The sequence below is a fragment of the Triplophysa dalaica genome, chromosome 6, assembly GCF_015846415.1.
Source record: "Triplophysa dalaica isolate WHDGS20190420 chromosome 6, ASM1584641v1, whole genome shotgun sequence".
NCBI classification, from domain to species: Eukaryota; Metazoa; Chordata; class Actinopteri; order Cypriniformes; family Nemacheilidae; genus Triplophysa; species Triplophysa dalaica.
The window spans coordinates 25,026,797-25,053,102 of record NC_079547.1 but is presented as its reverse complement, the minus strand read 5'-3'; the positions used below and the strand labels follow the sequence as shown (position 1 = coordinate 25,053,102).

At 39.9% G+C, this 26,306-nt stretch overlaps 3 protein-coding genes and 1 long non-coding RNA gene across 11 annotated transcripts; all 4 read right to left on the bottom strand.

Moving 5' to 3' along the window:
• Positions 1-48: 48 nt before the first annotated feature.
• Positions 49-8,592, bottom strand: LOC130424896 (uncharacterized). 7 transcript variants are annotated; one of them, XR_008907003.1, is made up of 21 exons: positions 8,577-8,592; positions 7,960-8,092; positions 7,506-7,742; positions 7,185-7,289; positions 6,948-7,099; positions 6,266-6,382; positions 5,913-6,049; positions 5,596-5,630; positions 5,225-5,345; positions 4,918-5,139; positions 4,306-4,422; positions 3,871-4,088; positions 3,254-3,386; positions 2,933-3,037; positions 2,696-2,847; positions 2,015-2,131; positions 1,662-1,798; positions 1,345-1,379; positions 989-1,094; positions 371-500; positions 49-153 (listed from the first exon to the last, which is right to left on the bottom strand). It is a non-coding gene; the product is annotated as an uncharacterized LOC130424896 (long non-coding RNA). The 7 variants fall into 7 exon arrangements; XR_008907000.1 differs by having other exon boundaries at positions 4,988-5,139; XR_008907005.1 differs by having other exon boundaries at positions 4,988-5,139; positions 5,276-5,345.
• A 144-nt stretch (positions 8,593-8,736) lies between these two features.
• Positions 8,737-10,622, bottom strand: LOC130424895 (probable ATP-dependent RNA helicase DDX27). Of its 2 annotated transcripts, XR_008906999.1 has the most exons (4): positions 10,418-10,622; positions 9,686-9,835; positions 9,413-9,524; positions 9,302-9,327 (listed from the first exon to the last, which is right to left on the bottom strand). XR_008906999.1 is itself a non-coding variant. In XM_056750875.1 (3 exons), exons 1-3 carry the CDS (start codon positions 10,499-10,501, stop codon positions 8,789-8,791), a joined length of 240 nt encoding a protein of 79 aa, XP_056606853.1. In that variant the 5' UTR covers positions 10,502-10,622; the 3' UTR covers positions 8,737-8,788. The 2 variants fall into 2 exon arrangements, 1 of the variants encoding a protein (XP_056606853.1); XM_056750875.1 differs by lacking the exons at positions 9,302-9,327; positions 9,413-9,524 and adding an exon at positions 8,737-8,794.
• Positions 10,623-11,736: 1,114 nt separating this feature from the next.
• Positions 11,737-13,991, bottom strand: snrpb (small nuclear ribonucleoprotein polypeptides B and B1). The gene is made up of 7 exons (XM_056750634.1): positions 13,835-13,991; positions 13,022-13,173; positions 12,825-12,936; positions 12,591-12,743; positions 12,362-12,494; positions 12,020-12,145; positions 11,737-11,913 (listed from the first exon to the last, which is right to left on the bottom strand). Exons 1-7 carry the CDS (start codon positions 13,835-13,837, stop codon positions 11,876-11,878), a joined length of 717 nt encoding a protein of 238 aa, XP_056606612.1. The 5' UTR covers positions 13,838-13,991; the 3' UTR covers positions 11,737-11,875.
• Positions 13,992-15,029: 1,038 nt separating this feature from the next.
• itcha (itchy E3 ubiquitin protein ligase a) lies at positions 15,030-25,319 on the bottom strand. Its single transcript, XM_056751646.1, is given in 25 exon segments — positions 15,030-15,916; positions 16,112-16,184; positions 16,323-16,419; positions 16,508-16,612; positions 16,949-17,069; positions 17,297-17,437; positions 17,543-17,676; positions 17,765-17,924; positions 18,038-18,078; positions 18,080-18,127; positions 18,216-18,287; positions 18,384-18,456; positions 18,805-18,933; positions 19,035-19,119; positions 19,240-19,309; positions 19,743-19,917; positions 20,100-20,195; positions 20,385-20,580; positions 20,815-20,984; positions 21,171-21,213; positions 22,275-22,406; positions 22,694-22,818; positions 22,903-23,044; positions 23,191-23,255; positions 25,110-25,319. Coding segments are annotated over 24 exon segments (2,553 nt in total). The 5' UTR covers positions 23,216-23,255; positions 25,110-25,319; the 3' UTR covers positions 15,030-15,816.
• Positions 25,320-26,306: the final 987 nt, after the last annotated feature.

Here is a 26,306-nt window from a genome sequence, read left to right as displayed (position 1 = left end):
TGCTGATCAAAACACAGATAGCCCACATCATATGATCAATACTCGTACCAGTATTGATACTGTAACATTCAAGGCAATGCCTCATACCAGGAGGAGGCATTCCCATCGGAGGTCCCATGGGTGACCGCATGCCTGGAGGAGGTCCCATCATACCTGCAGCAGAGAAAAAAACACCAGAACAAGAGTGAATAATTGCTAAAATAAAACTGGATCTCTGTGTTTGACAAACAAGCCATGTGACACTGAGCTCAGCGTAATCCTGCTTCAAAAGTTTTCCTCATCAGGTTCAGAAAATGACATCATCACAGCAGCAGAATCAGCACAGCCATTTAAAAGACACATCACCACAAATCAAAAAAGCCACGGTTACCTGGGGGAGGTGCTGCTCTGCCCATGGGTGGAGGGGGTCCACCTCTGCCTGGGGGGTACTGTGTGGGGGCACCAGCTATACTGGCACCTGCTACAGCTCCGACTGTGCCTCTTCCCTGAGGGGTCATGACCTGAGAAAGCAAATGACACGGGGTTTTCAATGACATTTACAGCTAACATAAATAAACATTTACATTAAAAGCAACAACACTTCAAGACTTGTGCAAGTCATAACCAGTAATAAAGATAAATTAAATCACATAAAGTAAAAACAGGAGTTTATTCTATAAACCGCAGATGAACATCGGTGAATATTAGCATTAGCATTCACAATGACTGAATATGATATTTTGCTTTTCACTTTAAACGTGTATTTCACCATATTACGAATTTCCTGAAATTTGTGTTTTGCAGATTACACAGTTTAACAGCAGGTTTAAAACACTCCACTGAAATGTTTTGGACGCCATATATTCCGCACGCACAAGAAGTTTCAGGTATTTTAAGAACGAAAATAATCATATTTGGGTGGAGTGTCCCTTTAACAATAACAGTCATCATGAATCTGTGCAGACGGTGTGTGACTTTCATTAAACACAGAGAGATGTTTGATTCTCACCAGTTCCTGTGGCGGCACATGCGCAGATGTCTTTACCCATCAGCCCCACGGGTACACAGGCCTTCTGAATGGGAGTGGGCTGCTTAAAACTCATCGCTGTGATGGCCTGAACAAACAGAAAGAAAAAAACATTTTATAATACATTACTTAATTTGTGAACTTGTTTTGTTTTCTTTGTATGTATTGTTACAGATATCTGGTGAAAATTCATGTCAACAGCACCTTGAGGAATATGTTTACTGAGAAAAATGGTTCAATACTTATTTGACCCGCTGTATTAAATTAAGTTTCAGGAAGAAAACAGAATCAGTTTTATTAACACAATATCATCTTATAAAGACTGGTGTCACACTTACTGTATCTGCAGATTTCTTTTTGTCTTTCATAGTGTCTATAGAGACAGAAACAGAGAGAACATTTAAGCTGGTAAACATTATTGTTTGTGATTACAGATTTTATTGATCCAACAACACTTGTATATTTAGTTAAAATAATTATTTAACCCCGTTTAAACAGAAACTTTTTTAAAACTTGCAGCTAATGTTTCTTTTAATATCATCAAAAAACATTCAAATCTTTCTCAAGCAGAAGACTCAACTATACAGTGAACACTGATTTCTTTAGTTTGTAAAGATGAACTTGAATCTGGTGATATGAGGTCAGAAGTCCTCACCCTCTTCTTCAGCTGAGCCATAACATCTGCCATGATCCAGTCATCACTGTACAGACCATCTCGCTCTCCAAACTCAAAACCTGTTCCCATCGGAGGTCCCATGGGTGACCGCATGCCTGGAGGAGGTCCCATCATACCTGCAGCAGAGCAAAAACACCAGAACAAGAGTGAATAATTGCTCAAATAAAACTGGATCTCTGTGATTGACAAACAAGCCATGTGACACTGAGCTCAGCGTAATCCTGCTTCAAAAGTTTTCCTCATCAGGTTCAGAAAATGACATCATCACAGCAGCAGAATCAGCACAGCCATTTAAAAGACACATCACCACAAACCAAAAAAGCCACGGTTACCTGGGGGAGGTGCTGCTCTGCCCATGGGTGGAGGGGGTCCACCTCTGCCTGGGGGGTACTGTGTGGGGACACCAGCTATACTGGCACCTGCGGCGACATTCCCTGAGGGGTCATGACCTGAGAAAGCATGTGACAGAACCAAAATGATAAACACATACTCTGATCCACAGGCAGTGTTGGGCAAGTTACACTGAAAAAGTAATTTAATACTAGTTAGTAATGACATATTCAATAGTGTAATTAGATTACTGTACATATCACTCTCTCCAAAAAGTATTTTATTACTTTCTATATCCTTCATCAACTGAGTACTTAAGTGATTCAAGGATTGACATGAAATTTCATTAAACATTTTAATTCATTAAAATAAATAACTACATAAATTATTCTTATTAACTGAACAAAGTATACAAATGTGAGAATTATACATTAAATCACTCAATTTAAAGTTAGACTCATTATTTTGATGTTAATTCCAATACTGAATAAATTACACAGTATTTAGTTCAATTACATCAGAAGTAACTGTAATTAAATTACAGACAAAATGAGAGTAATCCATTACTTTGCTTTTTCAAGGGAAAAGGAATTAAATTACAGTAATTAATTACTTCGTAACTAGTTACATCCAACACGGTCCACAGGTTCTTAAGACTAGTTAATTCTTTGAGAAGAGCTCACTTGATCTTTCTGAACTCATCACAGTCACACAAGATCAGGTTCATGTGTTTGTCGAAGGCTTTGAACTTGCCAAAGAATATTCGGCCGTCCTGCAGGATACACCGCATCCGGAAGTCGATGTGCTGCAACATCTTACTGCTCTTTCCGACCGTCTGAAAAACAAAAGAGAAGAGTGAGAATTAAAAACAATGCTGATCAAAACACAGATAGCCCACATCATATGATCAATACTCGTACCAGTATTGATACTGTAACATTCAAGGCAATGCCTCATGCCAGGAGGAGGCATTCCCATCGGAGGTCCCATGGGTGACCGCATGACTGGAGGAGGTCCCATCATACCTGCAGCAGAGCAAAAACACCAGAACAAGAGTGAATAATTGCTCAAATAAAACTGGATCTCTGTGTTTGACAAACAAGCCATGTGACACTGAGCTCAGCGTAATCCTGCTTCAAAAGTTTTCCTCATCAGGTTCAGAAAATGACATCATCACAGCAGCAGAATCAGCACAGCCATTTAAAAGACACATCACCACAAACCAAAAAAGCCACGGTTACCTGGGGGAGGTGCTCCTCTGCCCATGGGTGGAGGGGGCCCACCTCTGCATGGGGGGTACTGTGTGGGGGCACCAGCTATACTGGCACCTGCGGCGACAGCTCCGACTGTGCCTCTTCCCTGAGGGGTCATGACCTGAGAAAGCATGTGACAGGGTTTTCAATGACATTTACAGCTAACGTAAACAAATACTTCAAGACTTGTGCAAGTCATAACCAGTAATAAAGATAAATAAAATCACGTAAAGAAAAAACAGGAGTTTATTCTATAAACCGCAGATGAACATCGGTGAATATTAGCATTTACAATGACTGAACTCTAAAGAATGAATTGGTTATTTTGCTTTCACTTAAAATGTGTATTTCACCATATTACGCATTTCCTGAAATTTGTGTTTTGCAGATTAATGGGATGGGAGTGGGCTGCTTAAAACTCATCACTGTGATGGTCTGAACAAACAGAAAGAATTAAACACTGAAACTCCTTCATTCAAATCTTTATGGCTCATGTTACTGCTCACTGGAACATTCAGAAGTTTAGAAATCCTTCTATAACCAATGCCATCAGTATGTTTCACAATCATAACTTTGCGGAGGTCTTGAGAGCTCTTTGCTTTTACCCGTTATGAGATGACACCTTGGTAATGAGACACACTTTTATATGCCATCAGTTGGGGCTGAAGCAGCTGATCTTCATTTCCATTGACAAGATTGATCATCTGTCATGATCCAGTCATCACTGTACAGACCATCTCGCTTTTCAAACTGAAAACCTGGAGGGGCATTCCCATCGGAGGTCCCATGGGTGACCGCATGACTGGAGGAGGTCCCATCATACCTGCAGCAGAGAAAAAAACACCAGAACAAGAGTGAATAATTGCTCAAATAAAACTGGATCTCTGTGTTTGACAAACAAGCCATGTGACACTGAGCTCAGCGTAATCCTGCTTCAAAAGTTTTCCTCATCAGGTTCAGAAAATGACATCATCACAGCAGCAGAATCAGCACAGCCATTTAAAAGACACATCACCACAAATCAAAAAAGCCACAGTTACCTGGGGGAGGTACTGCTTTGCCCATGGGTGGAGGGGGTCCACCTCGGCCCGGCGGGTACTGTGTGGGGACACCAGCTATACTGGCACCTGCGGCGACATTCCCTGAGGGGTCATGACCTGAGAAAGCATGTGACAGAACCAAAATGATAAACACATACTCTGATCCACAGGCAGTGTTGGGCAAGTTATACTGAAAAAGTAATTAAATACTAGTTAGTAATGACATATTCAATAGTGTAATTAGATTACTGTACATATCACTCTCTCCAAAAATTATATTATTACTTTCTATATCCTTCATCAACTGAGTACTTAAGTGATTCAAGGATTGACATTAAAATTTCATTAAACATTTTAATTCATTAAAATAAATAACTACATAAATTATTCTTATTAACTGAACAAAGTATACAAATGTGAGAATTATACATTAAATCACTCAATTTAAAGTTAGACTCATTATTTTGATGTTAATTCCAATACTGAATAAATTACACAGTATTTAGTTCAATTACATCAGAAGTAACTGTAATTAAATTACAGACAAAATGAGAGTAATCCATTACTTTGCTTTTTCAAAGGAAAAGGAATTAAATTACAGTAATTAATTACTTCGTAACTAGTTACATCCAACACGGTCCACAGGTTCTTAAGACTAGTTAATTCTTTGAGAAGAGCTCACTTGATCTTTCTGAACTCATCACAGTCACACAAGATCAGGTTCATGTGTTTGTCGAAGGCTTTGAACGTGCCAATGAATATTCGGCCGTCCTGCAGGATACACCGCATCCGGAAGTCGATGTGCTGCAACATCTTACTGCTCTTTCCGACCGTCTGAAAAACAAAAGAGAAGAGTGAGAATTAAAAATAATGCTGATCAAAACACAGATAGCCCACATCATATGATCAATACTCGTACCAGTATTGATATACTGATATACTGATATGCCACATGTGCAGATGTCTTTACCCATCAGCCCCACGGGTACACAGGCCTTCTGAATGGGAGTGGGCTGCTTAAAACTCATCGCTGTGATGGCCTGAACAAACAGAAAGAAAAAAACATTTTATAATACATTACTTAATTTGTGAACTTGTTTTGTTTTCTTTGTATGTATTGTTACAGATATCTGGTGAAAATTCATGTCAACAGCACCTTGAGGAATATGTTTACTGAGAAAAATGGTTCAATACTTATTTGACCCGCTGTATTAAATTAAGTTTCAGGAAGAAAACAGAATCAGTTTTATTAACACAATATCATCTTATAAAGACTGGTGTCACACTTACTGTATCTGCAGATTTCTTTTTGTCTTTCATAGTGTCTATAGAGACAGAAACAGAGAGAACATTTAAGCTGGTAAACATTATTGTTTGTGATTACAGATTTTATTGATCCAACAACACTTGTATATTTAGTAAAAATAATTATTTAACCCCGTTTAAACAGAAACTTTTTTAAAACTTGCAGCTAATGTTTCTTTTAATATCATCAAAAAACATTCAAATCTTTCTCAAGCAGAAGACTCAACTATACAGTGAACACTGATTTCTTTAGTTTGTAAAGATGAACTTGAATCTGGTGATATGAGGTCAGAAGTCCTCACCCTCTTCTTCAGCTGAGCCATAACATCTGCCATGATCCAGTCATCACTGTACAGACCATCTCGCTCTCCAAACTCAAAACCTGTTCCCATCGGAGGTCCCATGGGTGACCGCATGCCTGGAGGAGGTCCCATCATACCTGCAGCAGAGCAAAAACACCAGAACAAGAGTGAATAATTGCTCAAATAAAACTGGATCTCTGTGATTGACAAACAAGCCATGTGACACTGAGCTCAGCGTAATCCTGCTTCAAAAGTTTTCCTCATCAGGTTCAGAAAATGACATCATCACAGCAGCAGAATCAGCACAGCCATTTAAAAGACACATCACCACAAACCAAAAAAGCCACAGTTACCTGGGGGAGGTACTGCTTTGCCCATGGGTGGAGGGGGTCCACCTCTGCCTGGGGGGTACTGTGTGGGGACACCAGCTATACTGGCACCTGCGGCGACATTCCCTGAGGGGTCATGACCTGAGAAAGCATGTGACAGAACCAAAATGATAAACACATACTCTGATCCACAGGCAGTGTTGGGCAAGTTACACTGAAAAAGTAATTTAATACTAGTTAGTAATGACATATTCAATAGTGTAATTAGATTACTGTACATATCACTCTCTCCAAAAATTATATTATTACTTTCTATATCCTTCATCAACTGAGTACTTAAGTGATTCAAGGATTGACATTAAAATTTCATTAAACATTTTAATTCATTAAAATAAATAACTACATAAATTATTCTTATTAACTGAACAAAGTATACAAATGTGAGAATTATACATTAAATCACTCAATTTAAAGTTAGACTCATTATTTTGATGTTAATTCCAATACTGAATAAATTACACAGTATTTAGTTCAATTACATCAGAAGTAACTGTAATTAAATTACAGACAAAATGAGAGTAATCCATTACTTTGCTTTTTCAAAGGAAAAGGAATTAAATTACAGTAATTAATTACTTCGTAACTAGTTACATCCAACACGGTCCACAGGTTCTTAAGACTAGTTAATTCTTTGAGAAGAGCTCACTTGATCTTTCTGAACTCATCACAGTCACACAAGATCAGGTTCATGTGTTTGTCGAAGGCTTTGAACTTGCCAAAGAATATTCGGCCGTCCTGCAGGATACACCGTATCCGGAAGTCGATGTGCTGCAACATCTTACTGCTCTTTCCGACCGTCTGAAAAACAAAAGAGAAGAGTGAGAATTAAAAACAATGCTGATCAAAACACAGATAGCCCACATCATATGATCAATACTCGTACCAGTATTGATACTGTAACATTCAAGGCAATGCCTCATGCCAGGAGGAGGCATTCCCATCGGAGGTCCCATGGGTGACCGCATGACTGGTGGAGGTCCCATCATACCTGCAGCAGAGCAAAAACACCAGAACCAGAGTGAATAATTGCTCAAATAAAACTGGATCTCTGTGTTTGACAAACAAGCCATGTGACACTGAGCTCAGCGTAATCCTGCTTCAAAAGTTTTCCTCATCAGGTTCAGAAAATGACATCATCACAGCAGCAGAATCAGCACAGCCATTTAAAAGACACATCACCACAAACCAAAAAAGCCACGGTTACCTGGGGGAGGTGCTGCTCTGCCCATGGGTGGCAGTCACAGTCACACAAGATCAGGTTCATGTGTAATGTGATATGAGGTCAGAAGTCCTCACCCTCTTCTTCAGCTGAGCCATAACATCTGCCATGATCCAGTCATCACTGTACAGACCATCTCGCTCTCCAAACTCAAAACCTGAGGGGGCATTCCTATTGGAGGTCCCATGGGTGACCGCATGCCTGGAGGAGGTCCCATCATACCTGCAGCAGAGAAAAAAACACCAGAACAAGAGTGAATAATTGCTCAAATAAAACTGGATCTCTGTGTTTGACAAACAAGCCATGTGACACTGAGCTCAGCGTAATCCTGCTTCAAAAGTTTTCCTCATCAGGTTCAGAAAATGACATCATCACAGCAGCAGAATCAGCACAGCCATTTAAAAGACACATCACCACAAACCAAAAAAGCCACAGTTACCTGGGGGAGGTGCTCCTCTGCCCATGGGTGGAGGGGGTCCACCTCTGCCTGGGGGGTACTGTGTGGGGGCACCAGCTATACTGGCACCTGCGGCGACAGCTCCGACTGTGCCTCTTCCCTGAGGGGTCATGACCTGAGAAAGCATGTGACAGGGTTTTCAATGACATTTACAGCTAACGTAAACAAATAATTCAAGACTTGTGCAAGTCATAACCAGTAATAAAGATAAATAAAATCACGTAAAGAAAAAACAGGAGTTTATTCTATAAACCGCAGATGAACATCGGTGAATATTAGCATTTACAATGACTGAACTCTAAAGAATGAATTGGTTATTTTGCTTTCACTTAAAATGTGTATTTCACCATATTACGCATTTCCTGAAATTTGTGTTTTGCAGATTAATGGGATGGGAGTGGGCTGCTTAAAACTCATCACTGTGATGGTCTGAACAAACAGAAAGAATTAAACACTGAAACTCCTTCATTCAAATCTTTATGGCTCATGTTACTGCTCACTGGAACATTCAGAAGTTTAGAAATCCTTCTATAACCAATGCCATCAGTATGTTTCACAATCATAACTTTGCGGAGGTCTTGAGAGCTCTTTGCTTTTACCCGTTATGAGATGACACCTTGGTAATGAGACACACTTTTATATGCCATCAGTTGGGGCTGAAGCAGCTGATCTTCATTTCCATTGACAAGATTGATCATCTGTCATGATCCAGTCATCACTGTACAGACCATCTCGCTTTTCAAACTGAAAACCTGGAGGGGCATTCCCATCGGAGGTCCCATGGGTGACCGCATGACTGGAGGAGGTCCCATCATACCTGCAGCAGAGAAAAAAACACCAGAACAAGAGTGAATAATTGCTCAAATAAAACTGGATCTCTGTGTTTGACAAACAAGCCATGTGACACTGAGCTCAGCGTAATCCTGCTTCAAAAGTTTTCCTCATCAGGTTCAGAAAATGACATCATCACAGCAGCAGAATCAGCACAGCCATTTAAAAGCCACATCACCACAAACCAAAAAAGCCACAGTTACCTGGGGGAGGTGCTGCTCTGCCCATGGGTGGAGGGGGTCCACCTCTGCCTGGGGGGTACTGTGTGGGGGCACCAGCTATACTGGCACCTGCTACAGCTCCGACTGTGCCTCTTCCCTGAGGGGTCATGACCTGAGAAAGCATGTGACAGGGTTTTCAATGACATTTTAGGCAGAATGACCTCAGGTACAACAAACTAGGACAGAGGAATGAAAAAACTGAACCCACCTGTTGTGATGGACCACCAACTCCTCTAACAGGCCTGGCAAGACCTGGACCTCCAGCAACTCCTGCCAGTGGTACACGGGCAATGCCAGTCTGTAATGAGAAATGATCAGACGAGTAAGTGTTTGTTTAAAAAGTAAGACAATACAACAAGTACAATGATTCAGTGCAAACTCACATCTTTGGGTGGAGGACCTTCAACAGTCATAGAAACGAGATTCTCTACTCGAAGCAAAACCAAACCCAACACCCTCTTCTCTTCACGTTCAGGCTGCTTGGAGTTCTTGGGTCTGTGAAGCGAAAGAACCAAAATGATAAACACATACTCTGATCCACAGGTTCTTAAGACTAGTTAAAGCTTTGAGAAGAGCTCACATGATCTTTCTGAACTCGTCACAGTCACACAAGATCAGGTTCATGTGTAATGTGATATGAGGTCAGAAGTCCTCACCCTCTTCTTCAGCTGAGCCATAACATCTGCCATGATCCAGTCATCACTGTACAGACCATCACGCTCTCCAAACTCAAAACCTGCATCGAAGTCTCCAGCGCCTCGACCCTTCAGAGCTCGCTTCTCTTTACTCAACACGATCGGCTCATCCTGCAGAGAAACACAATAAACCACACAACACTCAGTTGAATATTTCACATTAAACTGACATCCTACTATGACTATAACCAGGATTAGATCCATTAAATCCTTCTGTCAGAAAATGACTTTATCGGTTCGTCTATAGTGAGTTCACACTTAAAGCAAGAGACAGATCCAGTGATGGGTTTATTCAATGCTCGGTCTGACTTCAGAACTAGAAACAGTTATTATACCAAACATAGATCATAGAAATCCTGTGATAACTTTGAGATTGAAACATTACTGGTCAGGAAACGTATTATTATAAAAGACATATAAACAAGACATGAAAGTAGTGCAGCTGTCCTAAAACACAGAAGTCTGTCACAAGTTACGCAAAAAAAAATTGTTTATGTATTTTAGCTTTCCTGTAGCTCAGTGGTAAGAGAAATGAGTTAACAACGCAAGGTTGTGGGTTCGATCCCAGGGATTGCAAATACCTATGTAAAATATAGGATAAAGCAATGTAAGTCGCTTTGGAAAACGCGTCTGCCAAATGCCTAAATGTAAATGTAGATTCAGTTCATGATAGTGATTTATAAATGCACTTACGGCTTCATTATCAGACGCTGAGTCTGATTCCTCTGGCACGTCATCATTATCGTCAAGAGTTCTGATCAGACCATCAAAAAACATGTTTGTCTTCACACATTAAAACCGCAGCAGAGTAATTTAAAGAAATCCTAAAGTGAAATAAAACAAAAACATGAACGCTGGTGCTCACAGAGACCTGACACACATGCACATACACACACGTGCGTAATGCGGAACTGCGTCATCAGCGGTTCTCTCACTCGACGGATGGAGCGTGTTAAGGTCACGGCGCCACCTAGAGGCGAGGAAGACTGAATACACTATAGAAAACATCTTCCTCCTCTTTTGTGTTTTATCTGATAAAACAAACACGCTACTGAAGAGACCAAATATGTGACCCTGGACAACAAACAGTCTTATGGGTCAATTTTTCGAAATATAATTTTTTTCATAATCTGAAAGCGGGATAAGGTTTTTATTGATGTATGAGTTGTTGGAATATGACAATATCTGGCTGAAATACAGCCGTTTAAATATCTGAAATCTGAGAGGGCCAAAAATATTGAGAAAAATGGCCTTTGAAGTTGTTAATCAGGGGCACTGTGGCAGGCCATCCACTCACAGAATAACGTCTTTATATATTAAATATATTTAAGGTAGGAAATTTACAAAATATCTTGATGGAACATGATCTTTATTTAATATCCTAATAATGTTGGGCATAAAAGAAAAGACTGGTTTCGTGATCCAGGGTCACATTTGTTCAAAACTGAACTATTAAACAGCAAACCGCCGGGCAGTTATATACAAATAAACTCTTAACTACAAAACAACTTATAAATTATGTTAAACAAATAAAACATGCTTCCCCATCTTTAGTGCAGTCAACTGGTTTATGATTTGCAGTCATGTTCTTGGTCATTTTATCAAGAAGCTTCTTGAGGTCTCACCACATGACATGTCTCAATCTATTCAAGATCAAACCTCATGCAGAGGTTTCGTCAGGTAGTTTTCTTTATCCAGTCCAACTTTTCAATTTTTAACCATAAATTATTTACCCTCATGACAAAGTTATAATAAAAGGTGTAACCAGACAATTTGATCAAATGGTTCGTAAGCTCAAGAGCAACAGACTCGCGTGACCCAAAACTTATTTGAAGAGTGCACCCGAGAGGCTCCTAATGCTCAAGTCAAAGAAGTAAAAAAATTCTTGAATTTAACTGGTAACAAAAATAACCTGTTTGACTTCATCTTGGTTCAAATTGTGGATTTCTGACCACATGAGATCTCATACAAGAGTCAAATCAGCACATCAGTCTCAGAAAAAACACCAGAAGCATTTTAAAACATAGTGTCCTCAAGACATTTTATTAAAAAAAAAAAAATACAAAATTAACTTGAAACTATACAACAACTTGCATCCAAGACTTCCTATACAAGGAAAACTTTCCAAACATCCATATCCAGTGAGAAGATTCAAGGTCTGGGTGGACGCATTCCTAGAGGAGGTGGTCCTGGGGGAAAAAAAACATTAAATTATTTCACAAGAAAACAGAAATAAGCAGCCAGTCAAGAACCACCAATGGACATCAGTCCTGATTCATTCAAAATAGGTCTCACCTCTCATTCCAGGTGGTGGCGGCCTCATGCCAGGAGGGGGCATCCCCATCGGTGCGCCACGGCCAGGAGGCATTCCCATCGGAGGTCCCATGGGCGGCCGCATGCCTGGAGGAGGTCCCATCATACCTGCAACAGAGCAAAATCACCAGAACAAGAGTGAATAATTGCTCAAATAAAACTGGATCTCTGTGTTTGACAAACAAGCCATGTGACACTGAGCTCAGCGTAATCCTGCTTCAAAAGTTTTCCTCATCAGGTTCAGAAAATGACATCATCACAGCAGCAGAATCAGCACAGCCATTTAAAAGACACATCACCACAAACCAAAAAAGCCACGGTTACCTGGGGGAGGTGCTCCTCTGCCCATGGGTGGAGGGGGTCCACCTCTGCCTGGGGGGTACTGTGTGGGGGCACCAGCTATACTGGCACCTGCGGCGACAGCTCCGACTGTGCCTCTTCCCTGAGGGGTCATGACCTGAGAAAGCATGTGACAGGGTTTTCAATGACATTTTAGGCACAATGACCTCAGGTACAACAAACTAGGACAGAGGAATGAAAAAACTGAACCCACCTGTTGCGATGGACCACCAACTCCTCTAACAGGCCCGGCCAGACCAGCGGGAGCCTGCGCCATTGGAGCTCCTGCTGGCACGCCTCTACCTGCAGCCCTGCCAACACCTGGACCTCCAGCAACTCCTGCCAGTGGTACACGGGCAATGCCAGTCTGTAATGAGAAATGATCAGACGAGTAAGTATTTGTTTAAAAATACAATACAACAAGTACAATGATTCAGTGCAAACTCACATCTTTGGGTGGAGGACCTTCAACAGTCATAGAAACGAGATTCTCTCCTCGAAGCAAAACCAAACCCAACACCCTCTTCTCTTCACGTTCAGGCTGCTTGGAGTTCTTGGGTCTGTGTAGCGAAAGAACCAAAATGATAAACACATACTCTGATCCACAGGTTCTAAAGACTAGTTAAAGCTTTGAGAAGAGCTCACTTGATCTTTCTGAACTCGTCACAGTCACACAAGATCAGGTTCATGTGTTTGTCGAAGGCTTTGAACGTGCCAATGAATATTCGGCCGTCCTGCAGGATACACCGCATCCGGAAGTCGATGTGCTGCAACATCTTACTGCTCTTTCCGACCGTCTGAAAAACAAAAGAGAAGAGTGAGAATTAAAAATAATGCTGATCAAAACACAGATAGCCCACATCATATGATAAATACACGTACCAGTATTGATACTGTAACATTCAAGGCACCATTATTACACAACCTACATTTTAGAGGATATAGTGAATGTATAAGAACCCTGTGATTGATCTCCTAAACAACACTCCATTCAATGCTTACAGGCTAAGTGTGAGAAAGCTAACGTAACGATACACAAACATTTACATTAAAGAGCAATTACCCTTCAAGACGTGTGCAAATCGTAAAAAAGAATTGAAATAAAAGTCACCTAAACTAAAGAATGAAGGATTAAAGTTTATTCTATAAACTGCAGACGAACGTCGGTGAACATTAGCATTAGCGTTAGCACTCATTTAGAATAACTGCTCTTTAAACAATGATTTCGATTTTTCGCTTTTCATTTAATTTGTATTTCAGCATATTACGCATATCATGAAATGAACGTTTTGCTGTTTTCTATTTTACGAATGCAAAACGTATTTGAGTCGATTTCGACTTGCGTATCTAAAACGTAACGACGACGTTGTCCGTTTAGCACAAAATGATTAAAACACAACAGAGATATTACTACAATCGCTTAATACAATACAGATGAGTAGAATAATGAAGTCTTACCATTATTACTGTTAGGATGGCTCCGATATAACTCGGATTCTGCCAAACAAGTTTAAGAAAAATTGACCCGCGAAGCTCCGCTGGGTCTTCTTTATTGGTGGAGAAGCGGAAGAGAGTGCAGCGCGAGAAACAGTCCGCCCGGAAACATCGAAGATTAAATAAAGGTCCTATAGTGCTGCTGGCCTACCTTCCTCTTTTCAGATTTTTTTACACTATTTAAAGACCGTATTTCATTTTAAAATCTCCAAATATATGCCGTACGAAATTTATATTTAGTGTTACATGAAATCTGCTCAACAACACATGCCATTATTATATAAAAATGACTTTTCAAAATGGTGATTATTTTACGTTAAGAATGAATCCAAAAAAAGCAGCAAAACTTTTTGCACATTTTTTATTTCTTCAGCTGAGAATAAATTGGTATTTTTATATTAATCATCCAACTGTACACATTCACTTAAGAAAAAATAAATATAATTCAAATAATTAATCCCAGGCTATTAAATGTTAATATGTTATAGATCACAGGCGAATTGTTACATGATATACAGTGTTAAGAAAATAAAGAGGTAATCTGGCCATATTTATAGCTAAAAAAAGCTTTAAGAATGACAACACAACTTCAAATGTGAGTGCTTTAGCTGACAGTGTCTATGTTGACTTTTATTAATCTGTCAGGATACTTTCACCTTCAGTATTAATAAAATGAGGGCCCTGTAAAAGCAGTTAAAAAGATGTGGAACGAAATGCCTGTTATAACAGACATTGGTCAATAACAGCTTTTGACATTCTGTATCGCAACAGACAACATGTGGCATTTACCATTCTAACAGATCTGTTTTAATGTGATATGGAAAACATCACTTTGAAAGATATACAGCACCCAAGTATTTCAAATCCTGTGCATAAGGTGCTTTGGAAAAGAAAGCATTCTCATAAATTCACAAGCCACTGAAGAATTCACGTGCATCCCTCCATGGGTCAGACTTGTATGGTTTGTTTAAATTCTAAATCTAAACTTACTCAGCTTTTATGGTCATATATTATTCTTTTATACCTTGTTCAATGACCCTGATAGTTTTTTTTGGATCAGGTTTTTTAAGACAGGTCAGGGCTAAATCATATTCCTAAACATGTTATTAACCAAACACATAAACACATATAAAACACACTTCATTTTTTCACAAAAGAATCCTATTTTCCTGCATTTAATCTTGATTTGTGAGTCTATAGGACTACAAATAAAATCTGTCATAAAAAGATCAAGATATCTGGCTGCAGATTTGTTTTAACTGAAATGAGAGAAACATCACAGTTTATATACCCATGTAGTTTTTCACCTCAAGAGAGGTTTAGTATTTTTTGAGACAACATATTTTTTACTGATTTTATGGGCTATGATAGAAATGAAGAATGAAGCCTGTTGTTAGGACTATTGAGATCTTCTGCACTGGGACATGAGTTTCAAAATCAGATCTCATGAAATGATGATGCACTTGCAGGTCTCTCGGGATTGAGGAAACAAAGACACTAGTAACTCCCAAAATAGGCAAGAGATCCTCCTCCTCACATTCACACAAATCTGAGAGGAGCTCAACTCTGACAAACACCGTGCTGATTTTAAGTTCTATATGACAAGTAAAGGTTAGAGTTGGTTGTATGTGCATTACAGTAGAGCCGGGCTGCAGTCATCATCAGATTATATGAGGATCACACAGTGTGTGCATAGTGTAAATCCACCCGCATTCATCATTCTTCATCGACTAAAGCAGCGTAACATGACAAAAGAAGTGGGTCGCAAAAAACTTTGAAATGAAAGGCGAAGCCAACAGACGGGAGATGAACTTCACTTTCCTCTGTGTGAGACATTATTCATCTCTCGTTTCTCTTCTGAAGAGTAGCGAAAGCCTCTGAGGTGCCAGTGAGAGCCCATGTGTTTTGTCATGGAGATGCGTTAGGGATGCTTTTCCGCGCCTGCCTCACTCTTGTCCGAAACCTTCTGTTTCCTCGATGGCGAACAGCAGCTTCTCCTTCAACTGCTCGTAGCTTTTATACGGCGGCAGATCCAGGCGGTTAAAGCTGTTGAGAAAAACAACAGGTAACACATGTGGGTTCATTTAAAGAACATCAGAATGGTGACAGTATATGATTCAAATGGACCCAAGTCTACTAGTCAACACAATTTTATTACATCTCTGAACCAACTCAACTGTTCTATCTAAACAGACTCCATGAGTTTAGTGGTAATGTCTCATAATCTCACGCTGATCTCACCATGTGTGGCTCCTCGGCAGCCAGTTTTCTTTTCCAACTTTCTCCATGCAGAATTTCTGCGGCCCATTGCTCCCTACAGAAATGAAACATCCAGTCTGTTCAATACACACAGTCCGGACGATAGCACTGGTATTGCATCCAAACAAGCAATACCGAGGGAAGGATTTCAAGAAGCGTTGTTACTGGGATATCAGTCTACTTTGACCCTTACCCATGAGGTCTGCAAATCCCCCAACAGGAAGTCTGCATGTGCCGGTCACAAACTGCAGCAGACGCATGCGCTTCTCATTGTCGATCTCCTTCACAAACTACACACAAACAAACAAATAAAATCAAAGTCACCATATTTCTGCTCACTGAGAATTTGTGTAAATAATGTTTGATGAGCAATCTGACCTGCCAGAACCAGACGATCTGTTTGCTGTTGCGAGCGTAATGTCTGTAGATGGTGTTCCTCTGCCAGTCTCCTAAATCTATCTCCTGCATGCCACACAGCATCACCTACACAACAGTCACACACACTGAATTTTCCACTATTGTATGAACAACACTGGCTTGCTTCTAAACTCTTGCCTATGTACATTCTGCTATTTACATAGGCAGCTCAGTACACACAGTGTCCTAAAAAGGTGAAACAGCACAACTTGAGATAAAATCCCATTCTTTTTTTTTCTTTTATCCCACCTAACCAGGATAACACAGTCATTAAAGTTTTATTTTCGCTCTTCTTTTGATGATCAATTATATTAATTATATATTAATATACACAATGTACTGTATTTGCTATCAGTTATTTTTCCATTAGCACGTTTCTAAGTGAACTGCGGCGTGTTGTACCTCTAGTTCTTTGGCATCGAAGTACTGCAGGTATTGCTGTGGTAACACCTCATTAAAACCCTCAAGAAACGACAGAGTCTGTTCTTCAACCCCTCTGGACAACCTCCATTCAGCCACCAACCTGTCACACACATAATTCCATTTAACTCCTAAAAATTAAATGTTTGATTTGGTGTGATGTGATCATTTTCAAAAATATGCAGCGGACACAAATGTAACAGAGGGGAAAATTCATTAATATACGATTAGGGGAGAACTGATGTTTTACATTCACATTCTCATAAACTTTAAAATACAAAAAAAAAACTTTGTCAGGAACTGTGTTAACTGTATATCAGGATTTCATACCTGATATACTCTTCTTTATTTTCCTCTGTTACTTGAATGTTTCCTCCATCAGGTTTGAGTTCATGAGTGGTGACCTCGCCCAGAATCTCTTTATCCACTGAGAAAAACATCTCCAGGCCGCATTCCTCTAAACTATTATCCCTGAAGAAAGCCATCAAAATCACATTAAATAATGTCCTTCTAAATCATCTCCAAAATAAACACGGCTAGATTCACCTCGGCTTGTAAAAAAAGCTCTTCACTCACTTGATCCACATGAGCGAGTTGTAGAACTCCGGATCGATGGATTCTAGGTCTTTGAGAGCCAGAGGTTTATTCAGGATGCGCTTGTAAAATGGCAGAGAGAAGCCGGTGTCTATAAATTTCCCATGAAACAGGGCCTGACAGAGGGAACATGACCATTACTCTTACTTTATTCAAAAAGCACAAATTTTCATTCCTGTCAGTTACTGGAGTATACAGACATACCATAGCGATGAATCGGCCAATGAACTTAAAGTATTTGAGGTGGTCGGGGTTGATGGAGGAGGCGGGGTTTATCTGAAGGCAGTAGTTGTCTTTGCCGGCGTATTCAAACAGACAGTACATGGGGTTCAAGACCTCATGAGAGAGCAGGAAAAACCATTCCCTATGATGTACAAGACATTAGATGTGAAACAATTACTGTATCATTTTGATAGTTTCCTCATATAATACAAATTCTGCTTAAACAAACTCTATCTGTACGGAACATAAGAGTACCTGGCCACGCCTCCATAGTCAAGCCCCTCCTCCCCAGGGAAAGATGATCCACAGTCTTCGTCTCAGGTCTTGCGGATGGCAACTCATAATCTAAATAATTAAAAAACATTCAGTTGCTTGCGACTCGCTGCATTTCACACTGTGCCAGGATTAACCTGTACGTGAAATACTTATTCACCTGTTGAAACGAATCCTCGAACAGCGTTTTACGACTCACATGGATTTTAATGTGCTGGGGCATTGCTAGTTGCTTCATTGTGAAAAAATAGAAATGAAAAAAGTCACGTGTGCCAATATACCACAGTTTGTTAAGAGTTTTAATGATGAGGGTAATGGAGGGTCACACCTGACACCAGAAGCGGAAGTAGTGCACTTTAGCTTTGAAGTCTCGCACGTATGTGATCTGAGGGCCGTTCTCGCTGTGACGTCACAAAAACAGTAAAATCACCATCATTAAACAGCATTCACAACTCTGAATATAAACATGACACGTTTCAGAATAATGAATAATCTTGTGTATGATGATTGGACTTGTGATTATGATACAACAATATATAATAATGAGGCTTTTGTTATGTCAACGGACAGGAAGAATGGTTTCACAAGTGAAAACACATGTTTTCTTCAGAATAACATACCGATAAATCATGTATTGTGATCACAAACTTGGACTACACAGGTTACCTATGACGCTGTGATCTGTAGTTTTAAATATATATTAAGGCAACTGATTCTATTCGTGGATCAGAACATATGAAATGACTCACAGAGATGATTTCCCTGTACGCGGATCGATGTATGTTGTCGATTTTCTGTTGTGGTCGACAAAATATGGAATCCCGTCCACGGTAAATCTCATCTCCCAGCCTTCCGGCAGAGGTTTGTCATTCAGCAACCTGATGAAACAAAACAAACCCGTTACAACTTAAAACAATCATCAACAGTTTACATCATGAATAGATATCAACTTGTCTTGAAATGCGTGACTGTATCCCACCCTTGCGTGCGAGGATCCTCCCACTGTGTGCATCTTGTGGGGTGATGAACAAAATACATTCTGCCATTACTGTCTGTCCGTTTCTCTGTGGGCCAAACACACACACGTGCAGACAGATGAGGGTAACATGACATGAGTGCCACAGGGGTAAAATATGACATCCTCTCTGCAGGATAAAATAAAGGAAAGAGGTGTGCTGACTCACCCCATCCTTGTGGCAGAGGTCCCAGAGGGTCAAACTCTTTATTAGCTGTGGGCGCCAGCTGTTCCTGGAGCTGAAGAGAAGGACAATCAGAGGATGAAAAGATACCCCGGCAGTCTATGAGGACATTTTCTTCACTCTGGAAACTTGTTTCATTATTTTTTTCACTTCCACGTCATTCCAAACCCGTATGACTTTTTTCCTCGGTGGAACAGGAGTGTTTGTGGATGAATATCCAGGCTGCTCTTTTACTGCATAATAAAAGGCAGAACGAGAAACGTGCATGTGCCGCAAAGCCATCGGATGACTGCAGGAGACTTGTAGATGAATTCTAGAAAGTTTTTGTGATTTGTGGAGCTTGACCACAGTGTCCTTTTATTTCACAAACCACCATGTTGTGTTCCAAAAACAAGCCATGAGGGTTTGGATACTAATGATCATGAAGACAAAGCTATTTTACCTATAAAAGCACTTCGTCTGGTGTGATTGTGTGTATGTGGACTGACCCCGTATATGAATCTCTGGTTAAAGCGATGCATGGCTCCCTGCAGCTGACTGCGCTGGTTCTGCCACTCCTCATAGTTCCGGACCGACTCCAGCGTGGGCCGCTGCCACGTGGTGGTTCTGTTTATGTGATCGACGAAGTACACGCGGCTCATCGGGTCTGCGCGACGCTCCCAGCTACCACACAAGCACACAACAGCAAGTGTAAGTATTGTGTCATAACATTTTTTGTGTGGTGAGGATTTTATTTCTATGGCACCTTAAAACTCGACGGTCTAAAAATTACACACTTCAACAACAAAATATGTGATCACCTATAAATTGAAGTGAAAAGAGAGTTTTAAGGATGAAACCGTTACCCTGGCGGAAGTGGTTCTGGACGGTCCCATGAGGTTCTCTTCTCAATGTGATCGACATAGTAAACACGGCCGTTAAGATCCATTCGCTGCTCCCACCTACACACACAACAAAGAAAGCACACTATAATTAATTTCATACAGGCTCACACCGCCTCCTTAATGTCCTGAACAACTGGTAGAATGCACTGGCTTTTAGTAGGTGTATTATGGCCAGGACATTCATTGTACAGTGTGTATTGAAATGTGTGCTATTAATATGACTAATAATTCTCTCATTTAACATACCCAGGAGGCAGAGGGCCGTTAGTAATCAGAGAAGCCACGGGGGGAGTCGGACTGGCCCTGGGGGCTTGATTTGACCCGGTCCCTGACCCAGTGCTTGACCCCTGGCTCTCCGTTTCTCCGTTCACACACACGGGCGGAGACGTCTCGGGGCTGGGAGCGCTGCTGCCGTGAGTAGGAGTGGAGCCAGCTGAGGACCCTAGACACAATAGTAAAAGGCTTTACGTTATGAGGGGTCACACCATCTTCTGCTTTTTACAGACTTGATGTGCTATGTAAGCACACTTACACATTCACACAAAATTTTAAAATCGTTTTATTCGGAAATCAGTAATGACATCCCATTCTTATTCACATTACCAAATAAAGTCTTGCTACTATTTCGTTACTAAAATAAATATGTTACCGAGGCTGAAGTAAAAAGCATAAGAACCTATTGAAGCAGGTTTGTGTGGGGAGGCAGGGGGCAGTCGCTGGGGTCGAGGTGGGCGTGGTGGTCTCAGAGCCCCTGTAGACGGAGAGGCCGAGCCGCTACTTCCTACCGCATGACCATTGGGCAGTGACGCATCATCGGTGATGTCACTGGATGGAGAAGAATCTCGACTACAACAAACAGACACAAAGCAAATGAACGATCACGACGATGAGACAAATTCAAAACAGAATGAGCCATCAGATACTTGATCTGAAAAGCTGAAAGTATATCACAATCAGCCTCGTCTCATAAATGCAAAAATAAACAGTGCTATTATTGGTGCATTCTGTGCAATACAGTAGAGTAATATTTACCTCACTGCTACATTCCCATTCAATTCTTCATTCAAAATAGCATCTGTGATTATACAAAAACAATTAGGAAATAGAAATGTGTCAACATTTGTGAATGGTAGACGTGTTCTGAATAGGCATGGGCCGGTATGAGATTTCGACGGTATGGTAACCCTAAGCCACATTTCACGGTGTGCCAGTACTGCGGTTGCAGCTTTAAAATGTGTTCTTTAAATGTCTGAGTAAAAAACTTTGAACACAATAGATCAGATTTTTTCAGCAACACAAAATATTTGGAACAAAAGTAAACATGTACAGTAGGTCAGTTTAAATCAGTGCTTCCCAAACATTTTGGAAGCATGGCACCCCTTTCTAGTCTTCTTTTACATGCATTTCCAGTAAATAAACATCCATGCATTCATCCATCAATATCTACATGTACTCAGTACATAAATAAATGAAATGCAGATGACCAAACAACTAATTAGCATAAACAAAATATAGCACAGAACCTGATGGATTCCTGCAAAAACAGCTCATACCTTTGGAACGGAACAACAGAAACTTTTAGAGTTTATAAAGAGCCACAAAACACTAAACAACATTTATTTAGATGTAAACAAAGTCGGTTGTGTTGCACAATGTTAGAAACAGTAAGTTATTACAGTAGAGAAAACTAGTTCATTTCAATATTTTTGCACTATTGTTGCCTTTAAAATCCTCCTCTGGCCACCGTCAAAGGATGTTACGTGGCGATGTACCATAGTACATCGATAACGCGTCCGTGTCTCATTATTATTCATGAGACTGTATTTTCTTGACCAATGAGAAGACATTTCTTCTAATTATTCATGACAGCGCCTTGTGATTGGAGCGTCTGTCTCCCACGCCAGAACCTTCGCTGTTTTTTCTGGTTCTTCTCACAGCGTTCACGTCCGTTTTAATTGCATTTTTAAAAAACTACAGTGCGGTACAATGTAGCTGAAAAGGGAGGCTTCGTGACACTTTAAAACCACGACTTTCCCCCAAACCGCGGTATACCTTGAAACCGGTGTTCGGCCCATGCCTAGTTCTGAATGGTAAGTCATCGTCGTAACTATGGCAATTAACTGTTTAAAGTCTCACTGTGCTTTTGTTCCTCAGAAGCGAATGTCTCGTGATCCACCTGCAGTCCGTCCAAACACACCGAGAGATCTCCAACCACCTCTGACCTCTCTCTGTTCGAGCTCAACTGCAGAGACTGCACGACCTCACAAACTGACACACACAACAACATAATATTACTCTCAAAGAGCTGAAGAAACATGTGAAACATCACAGAAAAGTTCAAGATAACCTGGTTCTGACTTCTCTCCATTCACAAATTCATGCCAGTTAATCTCAAATTCTCATACACAGAGCCGATGACCACAGCATCTGAAAAGTCACTTCACCGGCATGTCTCTCTCTCTCTCTCTCTTACAAAGAAGGCAATAAAATACAAACCTGCACCTGCTAAAGCTCAGACACCAAACCTTACACACAAATGGAGAGCGTTAACTCACTCTTCATATTATTGGCTTTAAGGGTCTCGCTGACTTCCAGAGCGGCCATACCCAGCAGAATGTCAGCCTTCAGGGTCTGATGACTCCAAACTCGGAAAATTAACTTGCTGAAAGGTGAGACGATCCTACAGAGAACATAAACAACACCATTAACTCTTAATGTGAGAGGAAGAAAATGATTCTGGATCAGTGATTTGAGTTCGTCTTACACAGTGATCGACTGCTTCCATTTGGGGCTGTTTGTGTTGGTACATTTCTCCGTTTTCTTGGACTGGCCGTCCACACACACCTCCACATACGGACTGGGCCCGAACCAGTTCTTCTTATTCTCCCGCAGCTTGGCGGACAAAACTGATGAATGAGAAATAAATGTCATATCAATCAAACCATCATTTATTCTGACCCCGTGATATCACAAGTGTTATCACTAAACAATCGTAGAGTTAGTCGTAAAATATGAAAAGATTATTAAAATGATGAATTGGTGAAAATCTTACCAGTTATCTGCAGTTGGGCCTTCATTATGCAGCCATTCAAAACAATAGTTGTGGTTTAAATTAATCTGGAAAAAAAACAAAAGTTTCAAATCTTCGTATATTGAAATATTTAAAATACGGTAAACTGTTTTGGTTTCAAAAAACTAAACTGAATTAGATGGCGATTTCCAAAGAGACGCAGACATGAATGTGATTTTAATTATGAATCATAATGAACTTTATTATGTTCATCTTAACCGGTTTTATCAGGTTAATAATTTGTATATACTGTATATCTATAATAAAAGCCTGAAAATTACAAAAAAAGATCTCTTAGAATATTGGTTAAGTTCACCATCGCTGTTGTAACCTCAGAGAAAAGCAAAGCTTTTATTTTGATGAGAGATACCTTTAAACAATGTTCACGTTTGAATCGTGGAGACAGACACATTGATATCATAATGTCAACAAAACATCGAAACTTTAATATAACCACGAAATCAAAACAGACAATTCTTATTTTTTCAGAAACATCGTAGTTTATAATAAATTATTTTTCCATGCGGTTTTTACATCATGTGTGTTGTGCCCTCATAACAATCAAATAACTTCTAGTCTCTGCATGAAGTACTTCTCAAAACGAAGTGCGGGACTATATTGACTGTCAGACCTTCAACTATCGATTTCCAGAAAGATGAAAACAGATCCTGTCCGTATTTTTTATCGTTCCAGATGCCGGTTTACTGGGATAGATGTCACAATATGAACAAAAACACCATCACAACTTCCGTTTCATGCTGATTTTAACATTTAACGTTTAGCATTTGATCTTCCACCACTTTCTATGTTTGACATCCCACTCTACAGAAAAATCAGATCTCTGATCAGCATTTAGAAGACTCTCTATCCATGTATGCCGGTGAATCCACTGTCTATGACACCTTCCGGAGGTTACCGCGGTAATCTCACACAAGAGAAATCTCAAGTAATCCCTGCCAGATTAGACATTATGTCATGCATTAGATTTTCTTGACTTCAAATTAACTAAAATGACTTTAACTGGATGAATTTTCTTAATTTTTTTGATAACAACTACCATATCAATTTACCGTGGTATTAACAAAGAGTAATGTAAAGAATGATATTCTATAGAACAAGACGGTGGTATCATGCAATATCCATAAAGTACCATGGTGTGTCTTTTTTTAGTGGCTAATTTAATGAGCAGAGGAGGTTGACAACACAATCTGAGTCAAACACGTACACAAGTACACACACACACACACACACACACACACAAAGGTCAAATACAACCAAACCTCTGACAACAACAGAAATAAGAGTCACTCCCTTACACCAAAATACCAATGAACAACATGTTAGCTTACTTGTTATAAGCAAAGTATAACAACACTTGACCGACAGTACCAAGTTGGTAATTTTATGGCACTCTTTGAAGTTCCTTAGTGTATGTAAATAACATGTTATATCAATATAAAAATCCATCGGTACCATGGTATTACCACCTGACAGTACCATGATATAACCACAGTAAAATATATATAAAGGTCTTTACAAACCACGCGTACAATCTATAGAAATATACAAAAAATATAAACACTTTAAAATAACTAAGAGCCTGCTAGTAACGCGACGCAGTGACGTCAAATCGCGTTCTCAACCGCCGGTGTCGCAGATTACAAAACTGAACGATCGAGACGTTTGTTTTCACAAATAATAAAGAGACAAATCTGCCACAATCCGAATACTGGCAGTCTTATAGACGTTTCATAACACAGTGTACATACACCGGCGAGCTGTCAAAACAAACCCCGTCGCAGTTTAACAGTCAGTCACCGGTCAAATGCTAACGGATTGACGCAACACGCCTATTCCTCTTCATTATTTGGAATCAGATGCTAGTTCAGCTCATATCTTACCGTTCGACCATCGCGGGAAAATGAATATTTGAGGAAAACTTTTCGTCAATACATAAAACTTCGCTCCATCTCATCATCCGGGTGAGCAAAGGTCCACCGCCAGCGCAGTCGCCATGTCACAGTGACGTCATTGGGCGACCCCATGACGCGAGTGACGCGACGAGTGTCCACTACTCAAAAAAACTATATAACAGTTAAATCATCATATCAAATCTGACTGGTTTAATAGTTGCATTGAAACTGTATTGTTTTAAGGAACTTTGTAATTATTTACGTGGAACCTTTTCAACGGTGAATAACGTTTTTTTTTAATGAAAACCGTTAGAATTTGTGTAGTTATTTCCAGAAGGGAATTATTTATTTGTACGGGGCAGATGCGTGACGTGTGTTATTTAAAGGGACAGTTCATCCCAAAATAAATATTCTGGTTGTTTCAAACCTATATCAATGTATTTGTTTTGTTAAACACAAAGAAAGATATTTGTAAGAATGTGAGCATTTTCTAATTCCTTGACATCATCCACTACCATAGTAGGAAAAAATGTATATTTTATTGTTCTGTTGAACACAAAGTGAGATATTTTGAAGAAAAAACAGTTTTGGGGCACCTTTAACTGAGATTACATTTTTCCAACTATGGCAGTCATGTCACCGAATTGAATATTGCTGACATTCTTCTAAATATCTTTCACTGTGTTCATCAGCACAATGTAATTTATGCAGGTATGAAATGACATGAGGGTGAGCAAATGATGACATTATTGTCATGTTTGGTTGAACTATATATTTAACCTGTAAATAAATACTTAAAAACATGTTATACTAGATTATGAATTTGTGTGTTTACATGATATTATAATATAACATTGTGGGAAGAATTCGATTTACCAACACAACACAAATGTAAATGACCCGATCGGTCATGGCACAGGTCTAGATTATGTAAATCATTTTTTCGTATTAAAAACTTTTGTATTTTTATATTTTAACGATTGCAAATTAAATTCTCAAAAATAACGCGAATCAAAGCGCTTGTCCTTTGGGAAATGTACTGAACTAGTGCTCGACCAATCAGCAGCCGAAGAGTATCAACCAATGAGCTGTGCGGTACTGAGAGCTAAAACTTCTTCATCAGCGCTCGGAATCATTTGATCAAATCGATTCGTTCGACCTGAACATTCGATTCGTTCTTTGCCA

Coding starts and splice junctions, on each gene's coding strand:
- snrpb (XM_056750634.1), bottom strand. Junction 12,744..12,824: donor AAGGTCCTCCACCCAAAGAT/GTGAGTTTGCAC, acceptor TTCTCATTACAG/ACTGGCATTGCCCGTGTACC. Junction 12,146..12,361: donor CAGAGGAGCACCTCCCCCAG/GTAACCGTGGCT, acceptor GCTCTGTTGCAG/GTATGATGGGACCTCCTCCA.
- LOC130424895 (XM_056750875.1), bottom strand. CDS start 10,501: ATGTTTTTTGATGGTCTGATCAGAACTCTTGACGATAATGATGACGTG. Junction 9,836..10,417: donor CAGCGTCTGATAATGAAGCC/GTAAGTGCATTT, acceptor GTTTCTCTGCAG/GATGAGCCGATCGTGTTGAG.